Here is a 24772-nt window from a genome sequence, read left to right on the forward strand (position 1 = left end):
TTTGTTAATCAATCCTTGTCTTATTTACAAAATTGATATGTGCAAAAACAGAAAAAATACAATAAATTGAATATTAAAAAAAAGAAAAAAGAAAAAAAAGAAGAAGGTATCAAAAAATGAGACACAGAAATAAGACACAATCGAAGAAAAGGCCAATTTTCTTAACTCTATTATGGTGTAATATTATATATTACGCCACATATTCAAAAACTCAGCGGATCAAGATTTAATTTTTCAAAAATTGGTTGAATTTTCTTGTAAGATATTTCAAATAAAAATTTGAATTTGAAATAAATATTAATTTTTTTCCATGAAGAATATAATATTACCATCACCATTAACTTGCAATCATAAACAACACAAATATCATTATATCTTTAAAAACTTCAAAAGAAAAGCAATTAATTTTTCTATTTATAAGTTTTTAGGCAAGCGCTAATTAGTATGTTTTAGCATTTATTTACATTTGATATATTACAATATCTTTTCCGAAAACGATGTAAAAATCTTGGAACTGCGTCGTTTTATCTTTTCTGTTTATTTTTTTATCAAGACCACGGAGTTAAGTGTTTTCTAATGTACCCCTTTTTTAGACCAACTTTTTCGTCCATTAGTAGTTTTAATGGAATTGATGCACGAACAGGTGGCCATTTGAATAGTTTGTTGTTTTAGGCGTTATTTACACAATATTGGAGAATTCTGTTTTAATAACTCGTATTTACTCTACTAAGAATCCTCGAGGATGTTGCTTTATAATGAAATGGAAATTTCGTTTGAAATAATATTGGAGAATAAAATAATCAAATTGGGAAAATCAGTAGGAAGATCAATTGAGAAGATACTGATATAAAGAGACCACACAAAATGTTATTTGATCTTGAAATTATTGCTTAACAAAAATGTGTTTGTATTAATCATATAACGATTATTTTTATTGTCTAGAAGATGTGTTTATTATTGCCTACTCATTCCCAATCGATGATAACGAATCACATATTAGTATTTTTACTACAATATTATCATCAAAAGCTTTTATCAAAATAATAAATTTAAACGCTGCTAATGTAAAATAAATGTTTATTCTATATCGTTGAAATATTTTTGAGATTAATCATAATGGAAAATCAACAATATTTATGATGACCACAGGTTCAGTGTAAATATTTACTGGACATAAAAATATGATTCATGTGGTTAATAATAATAGGTTGAATATTTTTTTAAGATATTTAATTAATAGAAACAAAAATTAAGGAGTTCTATATAACATTTTTGGGAGATTATAGGAAACGCATAAAACGTACAAAAAAAAATACATAAATACAATAATATATGGTTAACAATAACATTATTATTTAAGATAGCGAATTCAACGATGGATTTATAAATAAAGAAAAATAAATACAAATTACATTGACTCTTTTTGAGACGTCTCGATATTAGAAAATTTAGCAGAAAAATTAATAGTTCATTGGGATGATCTTCAAGCTAGAATCAGATATTTCCATAATCATGTGACAATGAAACTTTAAATCTAATATTTTTAGATTCTGGACAATTCCACAAGTAGATGTTTTGCAAAACTTCAACTTTATTAAAGAGATTCTAAAACAAACTTCTTAAAAAAGGATATCCATTGACAAATGCACAATTTATACCTTTGAAATATTTTTCAACAAATAAAAAATTTGTTGTTTTAAATAAAAACCTTATTAAATTTTCTTATATATATATATATATATATATATGTATATATACATATATTTGTATATTATTATATATTAGGCTAATAGAGCTTACGATGATATATTACAAAAAGTAGGCGGCTAGAGGGATTGGACCTGGATTAGAGATTCCAGGTTCGATTCTGCTTCGAGCCGCCTGATGTCAAGCAGTAGTGATATTGATTTTCATTTGGAAATATAGATAGCAATTAGTTTCCAAGTAAGAATAGATCTCATCCAGCATTGCTGCGTCAATAAAATATTTACACTATTACCGAAATTGTAATAATGAAAATAATTCCGCAGAGATGAGACAACTGTTTGGGTTGCCATATGTAAATCCAACGTGGTATTAAGCCAAATTAGCCCAACAGTTTATAGGACTTGTAAGCGCTGATTGCTGTTCAAAAACAATAAAATCTTGTGCAAATAAGCAAACGAATTTATATTTGCATCCTTAATCATGATGACATGATACGAAACAAACTGCACATGGAAGACTTTCTACGATCAAATGTTTGTTGTTGTTTATTATAGTAATCAGGCATCGAAGAAAATCATGAAAACTGAAATTAATAATCGTTCTGAAGTATATATTATTGAATTCACCAAACATGGTCAAAATTAATAACGTCCATAACCATTAAACGATCCTGACTTGACCATCATAAGATCAAAACCTCCAATCGTACAATACAAAATACAATACACAATACAATACAATAACGGTCGTCAGTTCATGGTAACTTCGTTCGCCATTGCGTCTTTTACTAAGGAAAGAAATAATTAATTAAAACTTAAAAAAGAAAAGAGGAAACGGACCGGTCGCCAGACAACAAAATTCTCACTGCGAAAATCTCATTTCGGAAGGCTCGCTCAAAACGACCGGCCGACGTATAAAAATACTCACGATAATGCAGAGCCATGGGATAGAAGTTGATGACAATTTTACTCAAATTTCAGAAATGAGTCATAGTCACAATTAAAAAAACATGCAAATTAAACATTCTAATAGTCAAGCAAAACTGTTGGATCAAATCCGTAACACAAAACAGAAAACCTAATGACCTATTGTGACTGTGAGTCTGCTAATAAGCAAAAATTCATTTCATCTTTTTGTACTATCATCACTAAAAGGAAATGTCTAACTGAACGCTGTCCTAAGATTTTGAACTTTTTGAGTAATCATTAATTAAGTATTAATAGTTTATATAGATAGCAGATATTTACTAATTTCTATCAATATTTTCACATCTGTTTCAATCAAAATAGAAAAAAAAAATTTTTTTTGGCTCTCTCGTAGATCTAATAGTGATTTCAATATGTAACTGCTTTTTAGTGAAAAAACATATAGCAAACAAAAATGTTTATTAAAAATTTGTCCCTTCTTGGCGGACTATTGTAAAGTCATTAAATTTACTAAATGTCCTTTACTGGACAGTTGTAAATAAAAGAGTTAATAAAAAAAAAAAAAAAAAAATTGTTAACATTTACCCAGATATTTCCTTAGCAGAAATATACAATTCCTAAATAAAATATATGTACTGCTAATTTCTAATAATTTTAACAAAAATCGTGTGAATAAATGAATAAGAACAAATATTTGAAACATTAACTTATTAAAGATTTTATATTCGCTAGTGGTCGCTCCTAGGTAAGTGGTTAGAGCGACGGGATCTGAATCAGTGACTTCGGGTTTGATACCCACTTTGTTCAGCCTGATGTCAAGCAGAAGTTGCATCGGTTTTGACTTATAAATATAAATAGCAATATGTTTTCAAGTAAAAATAGTCCTTGCTAGACATTGCTACATCAATAATATTTTTTATTATTACTGAAATTGTAATAAAAATTCGTCACTCTTACAACTGAATGCATCTATAAAACCGATGTAGTTTTAAATTCAAATGTAGGTTAAATAATAATAATAAGAAAGAAATCACTAAATTATTAAATTAATATTTTATAACTTTAATGCTTTAGTTGATATTTAACAGAAAACATAGCAAAAGATTAGATAGGTTGAAAAAATGAACAATTGTTTGAATTTAATGATACTTCTTTAACATACTTCTAAATATATTTACATTTATTTTAGTCTACATATTTTATCAAATATTGTTAAAAACTTGTGAAAGTAAGTTTTACATCACGTAGATATTTACAGATTGGTGAAGAAATTCACTTCTAATTTTTTATTTGATTATGTGCAATTATAAAATTTGTTTGCTGAATAAATGATGTTTAAGTTGCCCATAACCACGACCTATTTCTAAGAATCATAAATTTGTGAATGCTCTTTATATATTTGTTTTATGATCATTTATAACTATCTTATATGTTACAAAATAATATATATTTTTATATAATAATAATCGAAAACAACCCAAAGAGTTGTCTCATCTCTATGTGATGAATTTCATTAGTAATAATGAGAATTGTAAAATTTCTATAATAGTGATGAGTTTTTATTGATGCAGCAATGCTTGTTAAAAAGCGATTTTTACTTGGAAACATATTGCTAACTATATTTCCAAATGAAAACCGATGTCACTACTGCTTCACATCAGGCCATCGAACCAGGGACATTTGCTTCAAATTCCATAGCTCTACATACTAACCGCAGTGGAAATCTAAGACAGGACTTCAAAACTTCTTTTAAAACAATCAATATTTTGATAATGTCGTCAAAACCACCAAAAAAATTATCAAAAAGTGACCATTCGCGCAATCACAATGAAGGTTGTTGACAATTGTTGTTCCAATGTAATTTGACTAAAATCATGGCTGAAAATTTACAAGTTTTACAACATCTGATTATTTTGATCTATTTCCAACAAATGTCGGTTTGAAAAAGATGATTTTGAGTAACTTTCTCACCAGGGTACAGCCAACATACGTATAAATGAAAAAGTCAATGTATCGCAAAGTTTCGCTTCGCATTCTCCGCTGTTGTTGGGTGTCACGGAACTAATTATTAACTCAAAGCCCCCTGTAATTAATTAGGATTTTCGGTAAATGTAATACTCGAACACATACAAGCGACCGAGACATTATTACGACTGATACGACCAAGTCAAATTTCGAGGGAACGATATTTTTGATTAGGTTTTGCACTTATAATTCACCTTCGAATTAGCGTGGCGATTTAATATATATATATATATATATATATATATATATTAAATTTACTTTATACCTGTTTCGTTAAGGTTGATTGTTCAAATTTATAATTAACTATTATAAAGTACATACTTTGCCTTTTTCAAGATCCTTTTTTTTTTTCAAAAAAATAAAGGTTATTAGCATATCTAGATTTTATCTATGGGGAAGTCCCGTAACGCCGGACGGCACCAAGGACAGGACATTCTATTTAAAAAGTATTATTTAAGCGAGTATAAATCTTTTTATTTCAAAATACAAGTGAAAGGTTATCCGTAAAATGGTAGAGTATCATTAGATACTCTAGATTTTTTAACCAATTTTAGTAGGTGCCATCAAATGAACAAAAATGTCTGTCCCTTAGCACCGGACACTAAGTCGTCCCTTGGTGCCGGACAGTTACATATTGATATTTCTTGTGAGAATTTACGTAATTTATTCCAATTATTTAATTTTATTCTGTATGGGTGCTAACGGTCACTACATACCCACATTTTTTGTTTTTCCTAGTCAAAGAATGAAAAGCTTATGAATGCACCAGCTGAGAGCATCGGTGTGGCACAGCCAAAAGGGTGGATGAATAGTGACTTTTTTTTGCAATATCTAAGAATATTTGTAAAAGACACATGTGCAGACATTCCAGAGCGTGGAGATGGCTACATATGTGATCAATGCAGGTGATTTTGAAATGTCCGGTACTAGGTGTCACTGTTTAAAATCATATTTTTTGATAGCAAAGTTTGATTGATAGTTTGATCGATTTCTAACTTTGTTATCTAACATAAATCATAATTCAATAAACATTTCGTAAAAATTTTAATTCCCCAGTGAAAACTGATGGCACTACTGCTTGACATCAGGGTTGTTTGTGCCAGGGATTGACCCCGCGAAGCAACTGATTGCAAACCTTAGTGCTAACCACTCCGCCATGGAAACGCCAAATAACGATAAAATGAAATTAATTTTCATTTACTACTTCTCAAAACAGCACATGTAAAAATGAAATATGTCTATAATACAATTTGTCTTTTTTTCTATCGAATTTTCAATCAGTACCATACTTTGTATTAAAGTATCAGGACACTCTTTATATTGAATTAAGAGACAAGGAGACAAGACTATGGTTGATAGATAGTTAGACGGAAATGAAAGTGAAAGGATTTGAGAATAGTAGACCCAGTTTACAAAACTTGAAAATGAAATATATATCAATGTTTATGTCTATTTAATATTGATTATGACTGTAGTACATGGTACGACTACTCAAAAATATTTATTGTCTTTATTGATTGAACAAGAAAACAAGCAGATTGAATCGTATCTGGTCCTATGATCAAATATTTCTTTAAAAAAGAAAATGCTTTCCTTTTTTGTATTTTTACTTTTTAATCTTTGAAATCTTACAGCTTTGTCTCATAATATGATTTATTATTAGCACTTTATTTAATTATTTTAAAATTCCTATTACTCATCCGCACAACATTTGGCTCAGTCCAAAGACAATATTTGTAATTACACGTTTGCCACGAGTTTATTAACAAGGTCAATGTACTTCTTGCAACTAATTGCTAAAATTATGCGGTCATATTTTGTTTTTTACTTTAGGATGTGGCTGTGTCTACTCTATGCGTCGCTAATTAATAAATTTAAATGCGGATAATTCAATAATTCATTAACATTGTCTTCAATGTAAATGAAAAACACAAAAACTGTGAACGGTGCGCTGAGTGAGGCGGGCGGGCCGCCGCGTCGCGTTCATCAAAAACAGAACTTAATTATATTAAAGTTAATTAAGTGGAAAATACACTGTGTAATTAAAAAAACGAGGTCCGATGCTGGGACGGGAATTAGTGCCCTTAAAAACTCATACTACGCAGTTGAGTAAAAAAATTGTATTGGAACAACAATTTGAAAATAATAGTCAGATCAGATCTAACTTAATACCAAACTAGTGATGCATGCATTGTGCAAATCGAGATTTTAAAAAAAGTCTTAAAATTTTTTGAGATTCTGGAAATTTTTGAAAAATGTTTTTTTGTTTTAAATTTTTTTTAAATTTTGTACTTTTTTCAAGGGTATGCCATATTATTCAGAAACTTTTGGAACGAACGAAAGAAAAATAAAAAATTTCATATTCGATTTTTTTGCGATTACTACAACTTACTCTACGGGAAGTTAAAAATTTATCTATGCTTACTTACATAAATAATTTGTAAATAAGTTGAATATAATTATATAGAAATAGTAGTTTGATATTATCAGAGATGTAAGCATCTGAAAAAAGTTAAATCAATTGTCCTTATTTTAATGGTTAGTGATTTTGGCGTTTTGAAGCCTTAAGTTGAATGAATATAAAATTTCGAATGGTGATATACTTTACAACTATATAAAGTTTCTATACAGGCATTCATCCAGCAGAAATTATTATTACAATTTTGAATTAAAATTCACTAAAGAGAAATTAAATTAAATTTAGTATTAAACATAAACAGAAAAACTATGTTATGTTTAAAATATTTTATAAAGTATCAAAACACACATTTTGATACCCAATTTGACTCCTATTTAGTGAATAAAATTATGAAATGTAATATAATAAATATCTAAAATGTATAAACTAATTAACAAAAATATCTACAAAAATACTGGGTAACATAAAAAACAAATAATAATGAAAAAAAAATAGAAAACTAACCAAATTATGATTATGATAATAAACAGAAGATTTGAGTAACGTTCATTATATTTATGAAGAGGCTATTATATACCTCTTAAATTTGAAATTAATATGGTGTAATGGTTAAGCTCACGGACTCGTGGGGACGAGGTTGTGAGTTTGAACTCCGCTCGGGGTAACCTGACACCGTGCAGCAGCGATGTCCATTTTCACTTGAAAATATATCAAAAATATGTTCAGGCAATGCGGTGTGAAATAGCAATGGGAAATCTCTTACACTGTTCTTTCCTGAATTGAGTTGGAGTTTAACTCAGCTCACAGACCTGCCCTAGGGCAGTATTATCCATTATTATTATATACATACATATATAATTATTATTATATAATTTTATTTCATAAACCAAAACCTTTATTTTTCCTAAAATTTATTTAATTTCCTATTACTGTATGTCATCTTCAGTGATAATTTAACCTTGATTAAATTGTAACTTATTCATTGATTTTGAAGAATCAGGTGGCACAGACTCTTAATTAACCTCATCAGTTAAACATCTTCTATTTTATAAGCTATTTTTATATGGTATCTTCGCATACAAGTTTAAATTTCCTTCCTCGAATAATATTTTTTAAATATAAATGCAAATCGAAATTCAAATAAATAACCAAGATAACACGACATTAATGCAATTTGCTGAGAATAAATTTGAATAAATAAAGTAATTTACGTTGTTGAAGCCATTACTTGATTTCAAATGCTCCTTGATAAGTTTATCTTGAATGTTTAATTTAAATAAAGATAAAGCCTGATACAACTAAGTACGTATTTAACTGATGTCAATATTGTTATTAATTGTCAACAAGTCGATAATTTATTTGTTTTTATTAACGATATTTAAAGTTTCGTCTATTTATGAACTGTCTATATTACATGATTTCTAATTAGAATTGTGTACAATTCCACAACGAGATCTTAATTAAATCTTTCGAGTTGTTTTAATTAAAATAACACGTACGGGTTCGTTTAAGAGTCGAGAATAGAGTATAGCACGATAAACAAAAAAACAGATTTACATATGCTGATTAACAATACTGTAATTCAAAATAATTACAATTGTTGGCAGTTAATTAGATTAATGAATTTTAATTTGATTAATCGAGTTGCATTTTATTATTTTAATAGAGTAGGGGCTGATGCCCATATCGTAATAAACGATATAAATTTAGTGTTAATAATTTTGAACAATCAATTTTGAACAATCAATTTTGAATAATGTTTATTAGTAATATGACAACACCCGTGATGAACACATTTATTTAGTATACATATTTATATAATAATAAATTATAAATTATATATTTATAATAGCATTAAAATATTTATAATATTTGATAATAATCATAAAATTAAAGTCATACTTTAAATATGACATGATCGGTTTGTCATTGTAATTAGCATTTAGGACTTGAACTCTCATTAAAGAAATAAACTAATTGCGGATTAATTAATTCTATAATATTCGTTCACACAGTGGATTATGTTAAACAACGACTAAAGAAATATTGTTTTCACAATTTAACTCATCATGTAATTGTGATTGAAGAACTTCATGTAATTAAAATTAACATACACTCATTGACTGCTTGTATTTTTTTTAGTTTTTCGCTGGCGATACAATCTCATTCATTGAGCAGCTGTAATATCTGTCTTGTTTATAAAAATATTTTTCATTTTAATAACTTCAATGATTTATAGAAACTACGAATAATATAGAAATAATTTCAATAAACTTACATTTCTTACACATCATAAATGTTTCATTTGTTTTATTATTTTCGTTATATTATTCATGGGGGACAGGGTAAAATATTCTTCTCATTCAGTATATCAAGATTTGTACTACGATGTAACTTTAAAGTCTAATGACATTCTTACATAATGCTCCTCGGTGACGCATACAACGTACGCCGGTACGCATACAACGAAAGATCTCTATTCACTCGACACGACGATTAATCACAATCGTCCCGTATAGAAATGATTTCATCGATAGCGAGTGACGAACAGTTCGAGCGTAACGCAACTTCCGTTGCATTTTCACCGATTTACTCCCTAGTCACGCCTAAAGAAGTGTTACTTCAAAATCAGCTTCAAATAAATGCTGATAGATCAACTTCAAATAAATTATCAGATATTTAAATTTTATGAGTTCATAAAGTATTGAACCATTCTGATCCAAGTTATAATTAAGTATCAATAAATTATAAATTTTGGCACGAATAAATAGAACAAAAATATATTCTTATTAATAAAGCAGCTGCAGGGTGCTTTATTTTGATTATGAAAAAACGTATGGTAATTGTTTAAGAAATAATTGTCTACATGAAATATAAATATTCCAATTCTGGATCTTATTCCATATTTGTGTATATTCCTTTATTGATTAATTTTATTATGCTCATAAATGACGCTATCAGCGTTATTAATTAATGTATTTACTTTTGCTCATGCGTATCTTTAATCACAACTTTTGAGTTTGAATTTATATATATATATATATATATATATATATATATATATATATATATATATATATACAAATATGTATAGATATATCATTTTAAACGCAATACTTGCGAATTTTCAAAACAAGTATTTATAAATGATTAATATTATCTCATAAGATACTTGAATACTACATGATTCAATTGATACAAATATTTTTCAACCTGATCTAAGTTTTTGATCTGAAGCGAAATAAAATTTTAATGTGTAAAGTTCAAATGTTAATCTATGCTAATAATACTTATCGTTTTCATTCATAAAATATAGATCACAATTATAATAATAAATAATTCACACAAATAATATGCATTGGTGGGAAATACACAAATAAGTAGTGTAAAAATTGGATGAAAAAGTGATTTACAATTTATGGTGCCTGAATTAAGTATAAATATGTAACTATGACATAACAAAGGTTTAATAATATATTTTTATATTAATAAAATAACATTATTTGTACAAAACTGCATTTGATCTAATTCAATCCGATACAGTTCTGTTAAATATGAAAATTGGTAATATATTGGTAAAATAGTTTTAGGTGCTTAATGATTCAGAAAATAAGTATTCAAAAATAAATTTATTGATGTCTTGGAAAAATAGTATATTTCTGTATATCTTGACAGTTTAAAAAATTCTCACGGCTAATATATGTAATTGTTATCACTATTGATAGTAAATTTGCATCAATTGATCAAATTGATTAAAACTTTCTGGTTTTACTTCTTTGATATTGAGAACTAAAAGGTTGTTTCGAAATCGTTTAACTAACGTAATTTTATTATTTTTATATTTAATTCTTTTATTAGTCTAATTAAAATTATATTTTACATACATTATAACCACTTGACTTAAATATTGCTCTGAAAAAATCTTAATAGCCACTGAAGTAGCAGATTCATTAGTGGTTTTAGCTTAATTGGATACCAATGATTCATGTATTAGATTAATTTGTAGCGCATTGCATAACCTTAATTAAATATCTATTTTAGTATAGATAATAATTATTTTACGATCGTTTAATTAGAATGTTTTTATTTCACTTGCAAGGAGAACACTAAAGATATTATGTGGACTTGTTTACAATATTGTGGTAAACATAATTAGTTTAATTTAAAACGCTTAATACTTGATCAGATAAAATAATAATTATCTAAATTAGAAGAATATTTCGCATTTAGTTAATTTTGTTTAATTAATTTACCAGTAATAGTTAGTAAGTAAGTTAGTTAGTAAGCGCGTTGGTAAGTGATATAAACTTTTTCTATAATATATATTATTTTGTAATAATATTTTTATACCTTCGTGAGACACTAATTGTATTTCAAAGTTTGAATTCTTTATAATATTTATTAAATATAATTAAACGACACATAAACATGTTTTGGTATCAATACCACTCATACCTCACAATACCTCATTGAATCGAAAGAAAACAACCTTACCCTCTTGCGTCCTGAATATATTGAAACGAGTTTTGTCGATCAAATTGTATTAAAAGAAACATCATCACATCGAAGCAAAATCATATCATTATTGTTATTATAATGTTGCATTAACATAACAACCCTCTTCTTAAATAACAAATGCTTTATTATAACCTTCGCTGAGACTCCTTTATCCCCATACTCGCCAATCGGCCACTCCACAAAAAAACTTTTAATGCATTGTATTCATGAAGAGACGGAGCTCGCGTTTATTTTTAATTAAATTCTGTGAGTTGATAAATACGCATATCCAATTTTGTTTAACGTATTTTTTCATTTCATAAAGAAAACGTGAATATATCTAATTAAAATCGGTGATGGAGTTCTGACAACAAAAAATATGAACGGGGGTCGACGATCATCAAGTATCGTTTCGAACGAAACGAAAGGGACTTGCTGAAAAATCGATGCTTCGTCAGCAATTCGATTAAATTAGTATGTATATATATACATATATATATATATATATATATATACTGCCGTTTATGTTTGGCGATGTTCCGCGGCTAAATTAAAATGATTTTATTTTTGGGTTGATTTGTATTTTACTGTCGAAGCCATTCACTATATCAACGTTTAAGCACGTATTTTCATCATATATTAGATTTTTTATTATTTTCTGAGAGTTTATGTGTTTAATGAATTCAAGTTAATATCGAACAGAAAGAGTATGCAATGGGAAAATTTTAATTATAGCTTATTTAAGTGATGTTATTTATTATATTTGATATTTATACTAGAGCTTTGAATAAGCAATCCAATTGCAATAAAAAATCATAGAGTTTTTCAATTTTATTTTATTTAATGTCAACGTTTCTCAAATAAGTACGTTCCATTTTCAGGACATCTATCTAAAGTAATAATCAAGATCAGAATCTTGAATAGAGAATAAATAAAACGAATCTAGTGAAGAAAAATTAAATTAAAAAATTAGATTTTTTTCTTTATCATTTTTTCTGAAACGGTTGGACTTATCTTTATCAAAAACTAATCATCACGCCTTCCAATTATTACGAATTGAATTTTTCCAACCAAGTCACCAGAACTTTTGAATCGAACAGACGATTTTTACTAAAATGTGCCAAAATGTTCGAAGAAAGCCTCTCCGAAGTTTCTGTGAAAGGATGCAAAAATTTTCATTTTTGATATTTAAATTATTACTATAACTTACTATACGGTGAGTTAATGAAATTATAAAGTATTTTACCACTTTACAATCCTGACTAAATGCGCCAACTTTATATGAAACTTGCCAACACACTTCAGCATTTTTTTTTTCAAAGAAAAGCTTCTCAAAGTAGAACAATCTTTAAAATTTATATAGTTCTATAAAAAGTCTTAATTCCTGAACAATTGGTGCAACGGCGTTATTAATAACTTCCTGAAGGAGAAGTTTATGTTAGTATAAAAAAATCCGATTCGTTAATTTTTTGTTTTCTTGACGTTTCAAGCCATTCTGAATCAAATGGGACCAAATTTGTAAAAAGTATGTTTGTGTGCGCGTGTGTGTGAACAGATTTTTTGTCGTAAATCGACGTTTTCTCAAAAATGGCTGGACCGATTTCAAAAATTTAAAAGCAGTTCGATGTATCTCGATGAGGACTAGCGTTTATCAATTTTGCGCGACGATCAGCCAAAAATTCTGATTTCTGAATTTCTTTGTAAATAGCAGAAAAGTGAAAATTTTTTCGCCCACGTTTTAGCCCGCAATTCTAAATAGATTTTGAAAATTCAAAAACCATTCGAAAGATATTGGTTGGGAATCGACTTGTTTAGTTTTTGGTAAAGTCGGCCGAGCCGTTTTCTTGTAATAAAGTGTTAAAAAAAAGTTTCGACGATTTTTACGATTTTTTTCTTACGGTAGATACCATAGTCTTATAGATCATACTAAAATATTACGGCCATTTTTTCAGGACTGTTGGGATTAATACTATTTCCTTGTGCTATCGTATAGCATAATGTTCTTAACATTACTACTAAAAAATTACTACTAAAAGTACTGATTTGCTACCATCCACATTCCACAAGTTATTTGTGCACTATACGATGGTGATTACAAAGCAACAAGAATATTTTAGCAGTTAAAATGTAATACCAATCAATGAAAAAAGTGAATCATGTACAACTAAATTCTTGTTCGGATCGCAACAAAAATTCTTGACAAATACAAGTATCATCAATCAAAATGCTTGTGTATGTGGGTATATCTATTTATGATCCGTGTGAATCACCATCACCTCTAGTAATATGCAATTCAAGATTCATTTATATGCAAATTTGCAAATGTTTGTTCTTAGCGATTATAGTTCAATCCGAGAGCATACGGGCAGTCAATTTAAGCATTATTCGAATAGAACATATTTGCACATATACACGTCGAACACATATCATTTGAATGATATGTTTGTATTTAACTCGGGGCACTATCTGGGATTGCCTATAAATTTTAATCACCCATTTGCGTATCGAGAAAAACTCGTTGTAATAATTCTCCTGAGAGTTGTCTTAATCAACACCATTAAAACGAGGTAAAGTGTTCAATGTAACATAGTTGCTAATGTTTCCGATTTAAATGGGATTTTTATAAACATTGGCTTTCGTGTCACGTTTTTTATGCAATCGATCATTTTACTGTAAATATTTATAGAAATGGTTTCAATTAGAGTAAGTTTGTGGACAACTTAGTAGTAAGTAAGTTGTTAATAGTTAATTAAGACAATTCGCAAATTTACCACATAATTAGAATTTCTTTCAAAACACAACTGTTTCATAGTTACGAGAATTCCAATTTTCCAGATCATAAATAATAATCAATAAAACTGAATTAATCAATCCAACATGATTAATATTTATGGAAATATTTAATTTCGCGAGCTACGTAAGAGGCTCAGTGATAAGAGCTTTCTATTCCTTTGCGGACAGCTAGAAATCAAGCAGCAGTGGACCAAAACTAAACCAAATAAAACATCTCAATACCTAACACGTATCAAACAACCAAAAGAACAAAACAACCATACTCCTATGTAAAATCCAGTAAAATTTAAAATCAAGTTCAAAATCAGTAAAATTCCCAGTGAATTTCTAATTATGGTATCCTAATCTTCCATTCAATTTTCTTTTTAAATATTTTTCATTCTTCTTCTTGTTTCTCAATATGTTCTTCTCATCTTCTAAACTAAACTTCTTTTTTTTCCTTCTTACTTCTAATACATTTTTTCTTGTATCCTACAAATTAACAATTCTTAATCTAGTTTTATTATTTTATATTTTAATTCTGGTATTGCTGGAGATTCGAACCGAATTCCTCCAGCGTGTGAGTCGAAAACGCTACTGAGTGAGCTATTCCCGCCGCAAAATATTTATTTAAATTTAACTATTTGTGTGAAATTTAGTACTATTTTATATATTATTTTATTATCGATTTCTTTCAATTTCAGATGATGACCATGGATGTGTCAAAAGCTGAGACCGGGCCACCCGGAGCTCCTCAACAATGTGCAGGGTGCGGGAAGCAAATCCAGGACAGGTGAGATAGATCATTTTCTATCTGCACATTAACTTAGATTCGCAAAAGCAATGTTCTAATTAATTTATTTCTGGATACAATACTGGATAATGTTTTTTACTATATATAGAAAACTTATCCAGGCCAGTTAATATCTGGAATATACGTACACATATGTAACTAACAGTATATATATATATATATATATATATATATATATATTTCATTCCTCCTAGAAACAGCTCATTAACTAATTGCCTCTGCTTTCGACCGTAGGGGACTCTTGTAAGAAAAATGTGAATAGTGCAAGCAAAATCGAAAATTTCACAGCTGTTATAGTTCATTTTAGTATTTATACTAACTACTAACAGTTTGCTATAATCAATAGTAGTTAAGATTAATAAGAGGCATTTATAAGAATTTTTTGTTAATTTGTATATTTTGTTTCTCATAAGTTTTGGTGTATTTGGACTTTGTTCCAAAAATCGTTATAATATTACAAAACTATAATATTAAGCTAAAGTTTATTCTGCATTGATAGATTTGAATTCCATTTATTTTAACATAGGGTGAATATACTGAAAAGTATCGATTCATTTAATAACTCAAATTCTTTAGATTAATTTTTATATAGCTGTATTAATAAATATAATTTTTGTAATAATTTTAAATTTGCAGTATATTACATAGCTGAGATATATTAATAATATAAGATAATCTAATAGAATTACATTTATGAAGCACAGTCAAAAAAAAAACGGTATAGTTAATTGCTACGTATTATTAGCTAATAATTTAATTTTATAAATTAAACTATTAATTCTCAATTTTTTAACTAAAGGTTACGATTGTTTATTATTATTAGCTAATAATTTAATTTTATAAATTAAACTATTAATTCTCAATTTTTTAACTAAAGGTTACGATTGTTTATTAATTTATCATTGTCATTAAAAAAATTACTAAGAAGCCTTCTGTTCGACGTTAAAACGTATACTCCATTTTTGCACTAACTTTACTTCATAAAGATCTAAATTACAAAGTTGAAATAAAAAAAAAAAGATTTTCTTGAAAAAATTGAATTTTCTTTATATTTTGTTTTTTTTTGAAAATTTTGAACTCTTTTTTTAAAGCAATCGCGCTGCATAGATTTTTTAGGGTCAAAATATCGAAACGCGTAAGCGCCGCGTCGTAGTATAACGTGTAAGCATTGGTACGGATCCCATGTAAATGTACACAAAATTTATACTTATTAAAATCTCTATAAAATATCTGATAATATGTTTTGCATTTGTTTAATGATCATTTTTGACCGTCAAATGGCTTTGTTTTTTACATTTTTTATTGGATCTCCGGATAACTAAATCTGCCTTCTCAAAAACTTCGTCAGTTGTTCACATCGACAATACAAGTAGAATGTTTTTTGAATCATTCAAATTGGACGCTTTGTTTAATCAAAATAACTAATAAACAAAATAACAAAAAATAACTAATCTGCACGTGTCCTTATCAATAGGAACCGAATATTTTTCGAATCATTTAAATATGTTGATCCGTGTTCTCGAAAACGTCGATGAAATATTGTATCCACACATACATACATACACACACACATTTTTTTTAAGGAGTGCCAAAATGTTCAGAAGCCTTTAAATAGATGTGCAAAAATTTTAATTTTCGATTTTTTTTGTGATTACTATAACTTACCCTACGGGAAGTTAATTATGTGCATATGGACACACAAAACTATGTTTGTACTAACTTTTTATAAAAATTTACATTACAAACGTCTCGAGGCTTTACTTTATCTCATCAATGCAGCATTTTAACACATTAATTTAATTATTTATTGTAAAATACGTTCAATTATGGAGAGTAACAAATTAAAACTAAAAACTTTCTGACATAGAGCTTGACTCCGTACTCAACATGTAAACCTGTGTGTGGAATTATTTAAGAAGTGTTTATATAATACTTTTTTAGGATAGTCAATATATTAAAATAGATTTATCAGAAACCATTTCGTATTCATTACACTTTGGTAAATTTCATTATTTATAGAGTAGTTATAGAATCAATGCTCGGATATAACTGGTAATAAAAATAAACAACACTGTTCTCCGCTCGCAAATATCATACAAGATTCCAATAAAATAATGATCGAATTTTTTCCAAAATGTTGTCGTTTCCACAGCCCTATTATCGCATTATGGGATAGTAATTAAGCGATACAACGCACACAACCGACCCCCACTAACACCGTCGAAACGAGTACGAGATAAAATGCAACCCCCACGCGTTCATTCTGTTAACGATGTTAGTTTTTAATGAGCCATTCTGAAACCGTATACATTTAGTATTGTTCGTAGATTTCTTTGCAAGTTAAGCCTCTTGAAACTGTGTTGTAATAGTACAATTTAGTGATTCAGAGCTTGTATAATAAATTAATGAATAATACACCATCTAATGAAGCGAAAAAATTGTTTATTGAAAAAAAGCTAATGATAGTTGATTTATGTTTAATTAACGGATAGAGTCTAGACGTGATTAAGGGACTGGTACTTGATGCCCGTATAATGTACCACATAAGTACTATTTTAATTAATACCTTTTACTAATGCTTATCTGAAATACATATATTACACACTCTCATTTTATATATCTATACTAGATGACCCGACAGTCGCTGTAAGAAAAATGTAAAACCGACCTTAGTATTACATAAAAATCAAGATATAACAGAGAAGAGATTGAAATATTGAATGATTTATATATATATGACAGTTGCAGAATAATTAATTTTTTTATGATATTTAATATTTATGTAAACTGAGAATAATTAAATTTAGCGTAAGTAAAGTGCCAGATTGTTATTAATTGTTATTAAATGCCAAAATTATTATGCCTAAAAATTTGTCAAAATTTAATTAATTTGATAATATAAAATTATAATATATTAGTTATGCCAAATGGCAATTACAAAAACGTTAATTTACTTACAATTTATATTTAAATAATGTTGAGATATTAAATTCTGCGAATTATTATTGTTGTGGATCAAGTAACATTCTATTAAATATTTAATAATAATTTTGGAGTCTGATTAAAAATTTAAAATATTTAATTAGACTCCAAAATTATTTGTCCAGTATTTATTTCAACATTTGAAAAATATTTATCACCAATTGTTTTTTTTTTCATTTTAATATATAGGTACTAAGTAAGGTAAAACAAGAGTTAATATTCGCTAAAAAAAAATAGATGGGGCTTTTTGATTAAATTTTATACCGACTTCATTTTTATTTTTCACATTCTTCACATTTTGATTTTTTTTTAGATTTTTTTTGTTATATTTTTAATACGAGTTTTATTGTTTTATCTCATGTAAGAAATATCTTTATTAAACGTTCACTTTATTTTCGTTATTTAAGTGTTTTTTGATATGAATTATTAGTCTAGTCTTAGATTCGACAATTTTTTTATATAGCCCCTATATAGGAGATAAATTAAATTAATAGGTATTCCAACTCTGCTGATGAATATTTGGTATGATCTTTGAAAAATAAACGTGCTCATGAAATTTGTATTTGGTATTAGGTAAATAAAGTAGCTTTTAGTTCGAAAACCCCTTACAATTAAAACTGAGACAACTACAAATATCTATAAGTAATGAATATATATAAGTAATAAAAATATTTGAAATAATTTTGCGAATAGATTTTTTTGAATTGGAGAAATTTTACCAAATACTTTACCTATCAAATGATATTTAATCACTAAAGTAGGATCCTTTATTAACTTCTAGATACAAAAAGTAACAACCTTGTGTCATTTGTCCTCAATAATTTTTGAGAATCCTAATGTCAACTTCAAAATCGTGTTAAACAGTTCCCACACCAAATTAAAACTTAAGTAAATATTTTTCTGAAAAAACTTTTAACGATCTTTTTCTCTTCTTTACCGATCATTTCGACAAATCCTCGAAGTTATTAACCTTTTTCTATATAACGAGAAACCCGTACCCGCTCCGAGGAGGCTTTTGTAAACCGATACTTAATTCTCCCCCGGGAGATAATTAGCCAGAAACTTTTGTTCGGTAATGTTATAATCGAATCATTAGAAAAATTGACTGAAAAAATCACGATACAATGGAAGGACGTGTTTTAATTAAATACGACGTAGAAGTTTTGAAATTTATATTGGATATCCTGTCTTGCATTTTTCGTAACCATAAGAAATATTTGCTGTGAAAAGTTTAGAGTAATTGGTTGGAAAATTAATTTTATGGTATTGATTTATAAAATTTTAATTTATAATTTAACATTAAATAGTTTGTTATCATCAGGATATCAAATCAAATTAAATCGAAAGAAATAGTTAAGTAGAAATAAATATATAATCTTCTATATTTATGTTATTTATTATCAATGTCCAGCTCGTGTCCTTATTACAACTTAATGGCTTGATATTCATATATTTTTATATTTAAAAATTTTGAATTTTTATATGCTGATTGATACACCAAAATCATGGATGCATTTAAATTGAAATGCTTTTTCTAAATTAACCGTCTGATAGTCTTTAAAAAGTCATGTTTTATTTATTACCAAAATATGGCAAATTGTCGAAAATTTCTCCAAATTTGGAAGAATTTGCGTAATTAAAAATGAAAACTATAAAATAACATGGTGTACGTCATAGATAAGAAAATAGTGTACTTTAAATATGTCTTAAAATTAGGTACCGATTTTAAAGGCCCATGATTAGGCTGCCAATATTAAATTCTATTGAGCAATGGTAAACACTTTTAAATACGCTTTTAGACTCTAGAAATACGATTGTTTGATTATGTATGCTTATTGATATCATAAGATATTAGACAGAAGTGTTTTGTTTTTAATTTCGGAAACTTGATACAATTTGGAACATTTTTTTGTACTAGTTGGGAGTACCACATACCCAGAAATTTACGATATGAATATCATCAAACATTTCAAGATATTTTATAAAATTATTATTATTAATACATTTTAATTTTTAATTAATTGAATTTTTTTTTTACATTTTCAGGTATCTTTTGAGGGCCTTGGATTTGTTATGGCATGAAGATTGTTTAAAATGTGGTTGCTGTGATTGCAGACTTGGAGAAGTAGGATCAACTTTATATACCAAAGCAAATCTCATACTTTGTAAAAGGGATTATTTAAGGTAAATAAAATTCAACTAATTCAAAATTGATAATAAACTTGCAAGATATTGCAATAATTATTAAAAAAATGTATGCACTTAAAATCAAATCTCTATAGTAATATATAGGATAAAATAGCAATTCTGATCCTTGTGATGAACTATAGAAATATTTTTCTTATAAAATAAAGAACTTCAATATGCACAAAGATTTTGTTTTTATTTATGGTATTGTTTTCAATTTTTTCAGATTATTTGGAAATACAGGCTACTGTGCTGCTTGTAATAAAGTTATTCCTGCCTTTGAAATGGTTATGAGAGCCAGGACGAATGTTTACCATCTAGAATGTTTTGCCTGCCAACAATGCAATCATAGGTATGTCCAATTTATTGATTAAAACAAATTTATGAAGTTTTATTACTAAAATAATATATGTTTAATTGGGTGGTCCTTAATGTGGACATTTTCGAATTTCCTTGCTCCCAAGGGCTCAAATGGTTCTATATTGATAAAAAACAATTCTCTGAAAGTTTTAGCTCAATATTAATTTTTAGATAGTGTGCAATTCAATCAAACTTTGTATGGAAATAGCATGGAAAAAATATTGAAAATTTAAAAAAAAATTTTTTTTAGGTATAACTTAGCGATAAATTTTGAATAAAACTCATTCATTTATTTGCTAAATTATATCTAAAAACATTTTTAAAATTTTTAAAACATTTTTCATGCTATTTTCATACAAAACATTCATTGAATTGTGCACTATCTAAAAAAACAATATTAAGAGCTAAAACTTTGAGAGAATTGTTTTTTATCAATTTAGAACCATTTGAGCCCTTGGGAGCAAGGAAATTCGAAAATGTCCATATTAAAGACCACCCTAATGTTTAATTAAATAAGAGGTAGACAAACTAATAATGATTAAAGCTAACGAATCCAATGCCAAAATGGTCTATCTCAATATATACAGTACTTTCCCTGTGCCTTTCTGTGTTTTATACAATGATGTATTTTGAACAAAAAAAATTCAGAATCCAGATACTTTTAACTTCAACATTAATGAAAAATTGTGGTAGAATAATTTTTGTACGTGAACCATTTTTTTAAAGCTTTGAAAATCGATTCTTATATACTGTAATATATCCTAATCATATTAAAAATAATTATCATATTGTATTCAATATAGAACAATAATTACAATTAAAAATCAAAAATTAAACTTTTCTGTAAAAAAATATATAATAGGGCATAGGGCATATTATGATTAATATATTCCCCAAATCTCAAATCTAGTAATATGTAAATCTATCCAGGATTCAATTTTTATAAATTTTTATTACTGAATGTAAATTCTTATATTCAATATAAATTTATCATAAGTACTTAATTTCGATAGTGTCAGTTACTAAATCATTCATCCAGAAGTGTTTGCCTCATTGAATTATTTATAGTCAGTTGGCGACTGTTTTCAGACAGGAAACTTTTATAAGTGAGTTTGCACCGATGGTCCCAGTTTTATAGACCTGTGTCAAATGTATACGTATTTCTATCTTTGAACAAAACAATAAAAGTCGATTAAAAATTTATCAGGAGCTTTCAGTCAATTTATATAATTAGTAAAACTTTAGCGGAAGAAAACTTTTGGCTCAACTTTTCCTCGAGCTGTCGATAGTTCGTTGATAAGTTAGTTAGTTGGTTATGTTGAAATAAAATATTCAAGCTTTTTTGTAACTACTTGATATGTTATCAATACAATAAATCGAAAGTTTGAAAAGTTCTACTATTAATTTATGGCGGCTTATTTATTATTCAGAGTTGGGTAACAGAAAGTAAGTGATAAATGTCAATGTAGTAAATATAAAATTGTAAAAGTTAGAGAATTCTGACATAAATAATAATACATAATTATTTATACTAAAGAATTGAAATTGATTTTGACACATGTTAGTAATAGTCCTGTAATAAAACATTGCCTTGTCATACTTAATTGACGTAATTGATTGAAATTAAAAAAGTTCTCTGTAACAGTCTAAATAAATAAAATAACTAGTCTAAATAACTAACAGATCCCAATATTAATGAATAAAAGAATGTTTTTGCGAAATACATCTCAATTTTCTGAGTGAAGTAAATTTGGAAAAAGCACCAATATGTGTTATAAAAACGTTTGCTTCTTTATTGAACCTAATCTGTTTAGGTTAAAAATCGAACATACGCTATTACTTTTTCGTTGGCCTTAATAATAATAATTAAAATTCAATATAATACTTACAATTAGAAAAATTTAAAACATAATTGGTTTGGTCACTAGTGGAATCAATTGCGTTGCATCTTTATTTTAAAATATTCTCAAATAAAAAATAAATGAACTAAATATATCATAAAGCTCTGCATAAATTGTAAAAAAGCGACTGAATTTAATTTAATTTATTTTCCTAACAACGCATGATTAAAATAAATGCAAATATTCACCGAATTTTTAGAAACAATTCCCTAAAAATTTTTGAAAAAATAGACAGTTTTAAAAAATTCGTTTATTTTTTAAATTTAGATTTTTCTTAAACTCAACAAAACGATACTGTTAATATCAACATTATTGAAAAAATGTTATTACTCATGTATTGTAAGATTTAAGCTATATAACTAAATTTATCATAAATCTCTGCATAAATTGTTATAACCAACCTAAATTAATTCAATTTATTTAGCTAAAAACGCTTGATTAAAATAAATATAAATAAATAATCACAAAAAATAGACCTTTTTGAAGATTTTTTTTTAAGATTTTGCTTTCAAATTCAACAAAACGATACTTTTAAAATCAACATTATTGAAATTTGTTATTAGCTATATATGCAAGATTTCCGAATGATATCAATCCTTATTATCACAAAGTACTTAAAAAAAAACAACAATTAAATCATAAATTAAAAATTAACCTTTGGAAAATTTCTTAACATTTAATATTTTTTTAAAATTGATTTTTTCGATTATCTGGAATCTGGAATATATTTGAAATAACTGAATTTTCAAGTAATTTTTTTTTAATTATTCAAATCGGAGGTTCCGTTCTCACTCAACTAAATTGAAGTTTTTTGCACTCTGTGCCCTTGATCTTCGAAACAGTTGGACCTGCCTCTCCTATAAATAAATCAGCAGGTCTCCCTTATCCATAAGAATCGAATGCTTTTTCAATCATTCAAACCGATTCAAAATCTAACGCCATTAATTTTCCTAAAAATGTATGATCATAAATATATACCCACTGAATAAATTTATTTGAGAGAAAATCTTCTATTGAATTTCAAAACTATATATTCAAATATTCATTTGTAAATGTTTTATATGTTAAAAAGCTCCATTCTGCGAGTTTGCTATTGGCTTTTAAATATTACAATACAACCAATTTTGTCGCACACGTCGAGTTTATTATGTGCCTTTTGGGAAATCACTATTCCTATTATGTCTTTTCCAGATTTGTGTATACATATGCACCTAGGTCGGGCACCCCTTTGGATTTCTATGGGCAGTAATTTAAGTAATTCCTACGCAATTGTAAAAGAGGAATGGAATTATTAATCATTTTATTGTTGTATTTTTGAACAAATTGCCATTGATTGATTTAAATAGTAATAAATTTAATTTTTTACTGTTTTGTTGTGTAGTCAAAAATTGTATATAATAATGTACGTTCGTTTCGATATATTCTCTGGAAAAAATCCATTTACTGTCACAGAATATTGATATATTTAACAAACTAATTGGATGGTGCATGTATATTAAAATTTTGTAATCTAACTATATAATACTTTTCTTAAATTTTTAATATATTAGCATTGCACATGTGAGACACCAGAGAGTATATATGTGAAAGGAATTCTTATTTGAACCATTATTTAAAATCTATGCTCCAAGTCAGCTCTAAGTAAGCGAGGTCTATAAAAAAAAATAATAATAAAAAGTAAAGAGTAAAATTAATAAAAAAAAAATTATAAATACAAATATATTACAACTTCACTGATTTCGTATGCTTTTTATTACTTGATTTATATTTGACATTTCTAAAACAAATTCGTATCTCAAAATCAGACAAATATTCTTTCGGGAATAAAGGTTTACATATGCTATCAAATAGTTTGAATCCTTCGTGGCCGAAAAGAAACTAAACAAAAGTTGGTAAAAAGTTTTATCAATGAAGAACACTTTGCAAAATAGCTGTGATTGCAGGCAACAAAGATATACAAATAAATCTTGCTTTGCCACCCTGAAAAACTTTTATAAACATGCATAAATCTTACGATCTTCGCAGGAGGAAAGAGTTTGGGTTGTGGACAATTCTAGTTCTGATAATATTATACTATTTGAATGAAAAAAATAGTAAATGAGACCATCTATTTTATGTTTTTAATATATTAGAAAATAATTTTTAATAGAATATTGGAAGTATGATAATTATATCAGGCAGT

General features: G+C 27.2%; 1 protein-coding gene across 1 annotated transcript in view; it reads left to right on the forward strand.

The window, feature by feature from the left end:
• LOC113370588 (rhombotin-1-like) overlaps positions 1-24772 on the forward strand; it is a 56982-nt gene that overhangs the window by 17649 nt on the left and 14561 nt on the right. The window contains exons 2-4 of the mRNA XM_026611277.1: positions 15051-15139; positions 20189-20326; positions 20556-20681. Of these exons, the coding sequence (XP_026467062.1) occupies positions 15051-15139; positions 20189-20326; positions 20556-20681 (353 nt within the window). The remainder of the gene's footprint in view (positions 1-15050; positions 15140-20188; positions 20327-20555; positions 20682-24772) is intronic.

Source organism: Ctenocephalides felis, unplaced genomic scaffold, assembly GCF_003426905.1.
Source record: "Ctenocephalides felis isolate EL2017-DRISC unplaced genomic scaffold, ASM342690v1 CF-g0.4_SCAFFOLD_01492, whole genome shotgun sequence".
In the NCBI taxonomy this organism is placed as follows: Eukaryota; Metazoa; Arthropoda; class Insecta; order Siphonaptera; family Pulicidae; genus Ctenocephalides; species Ctenocephalides felis.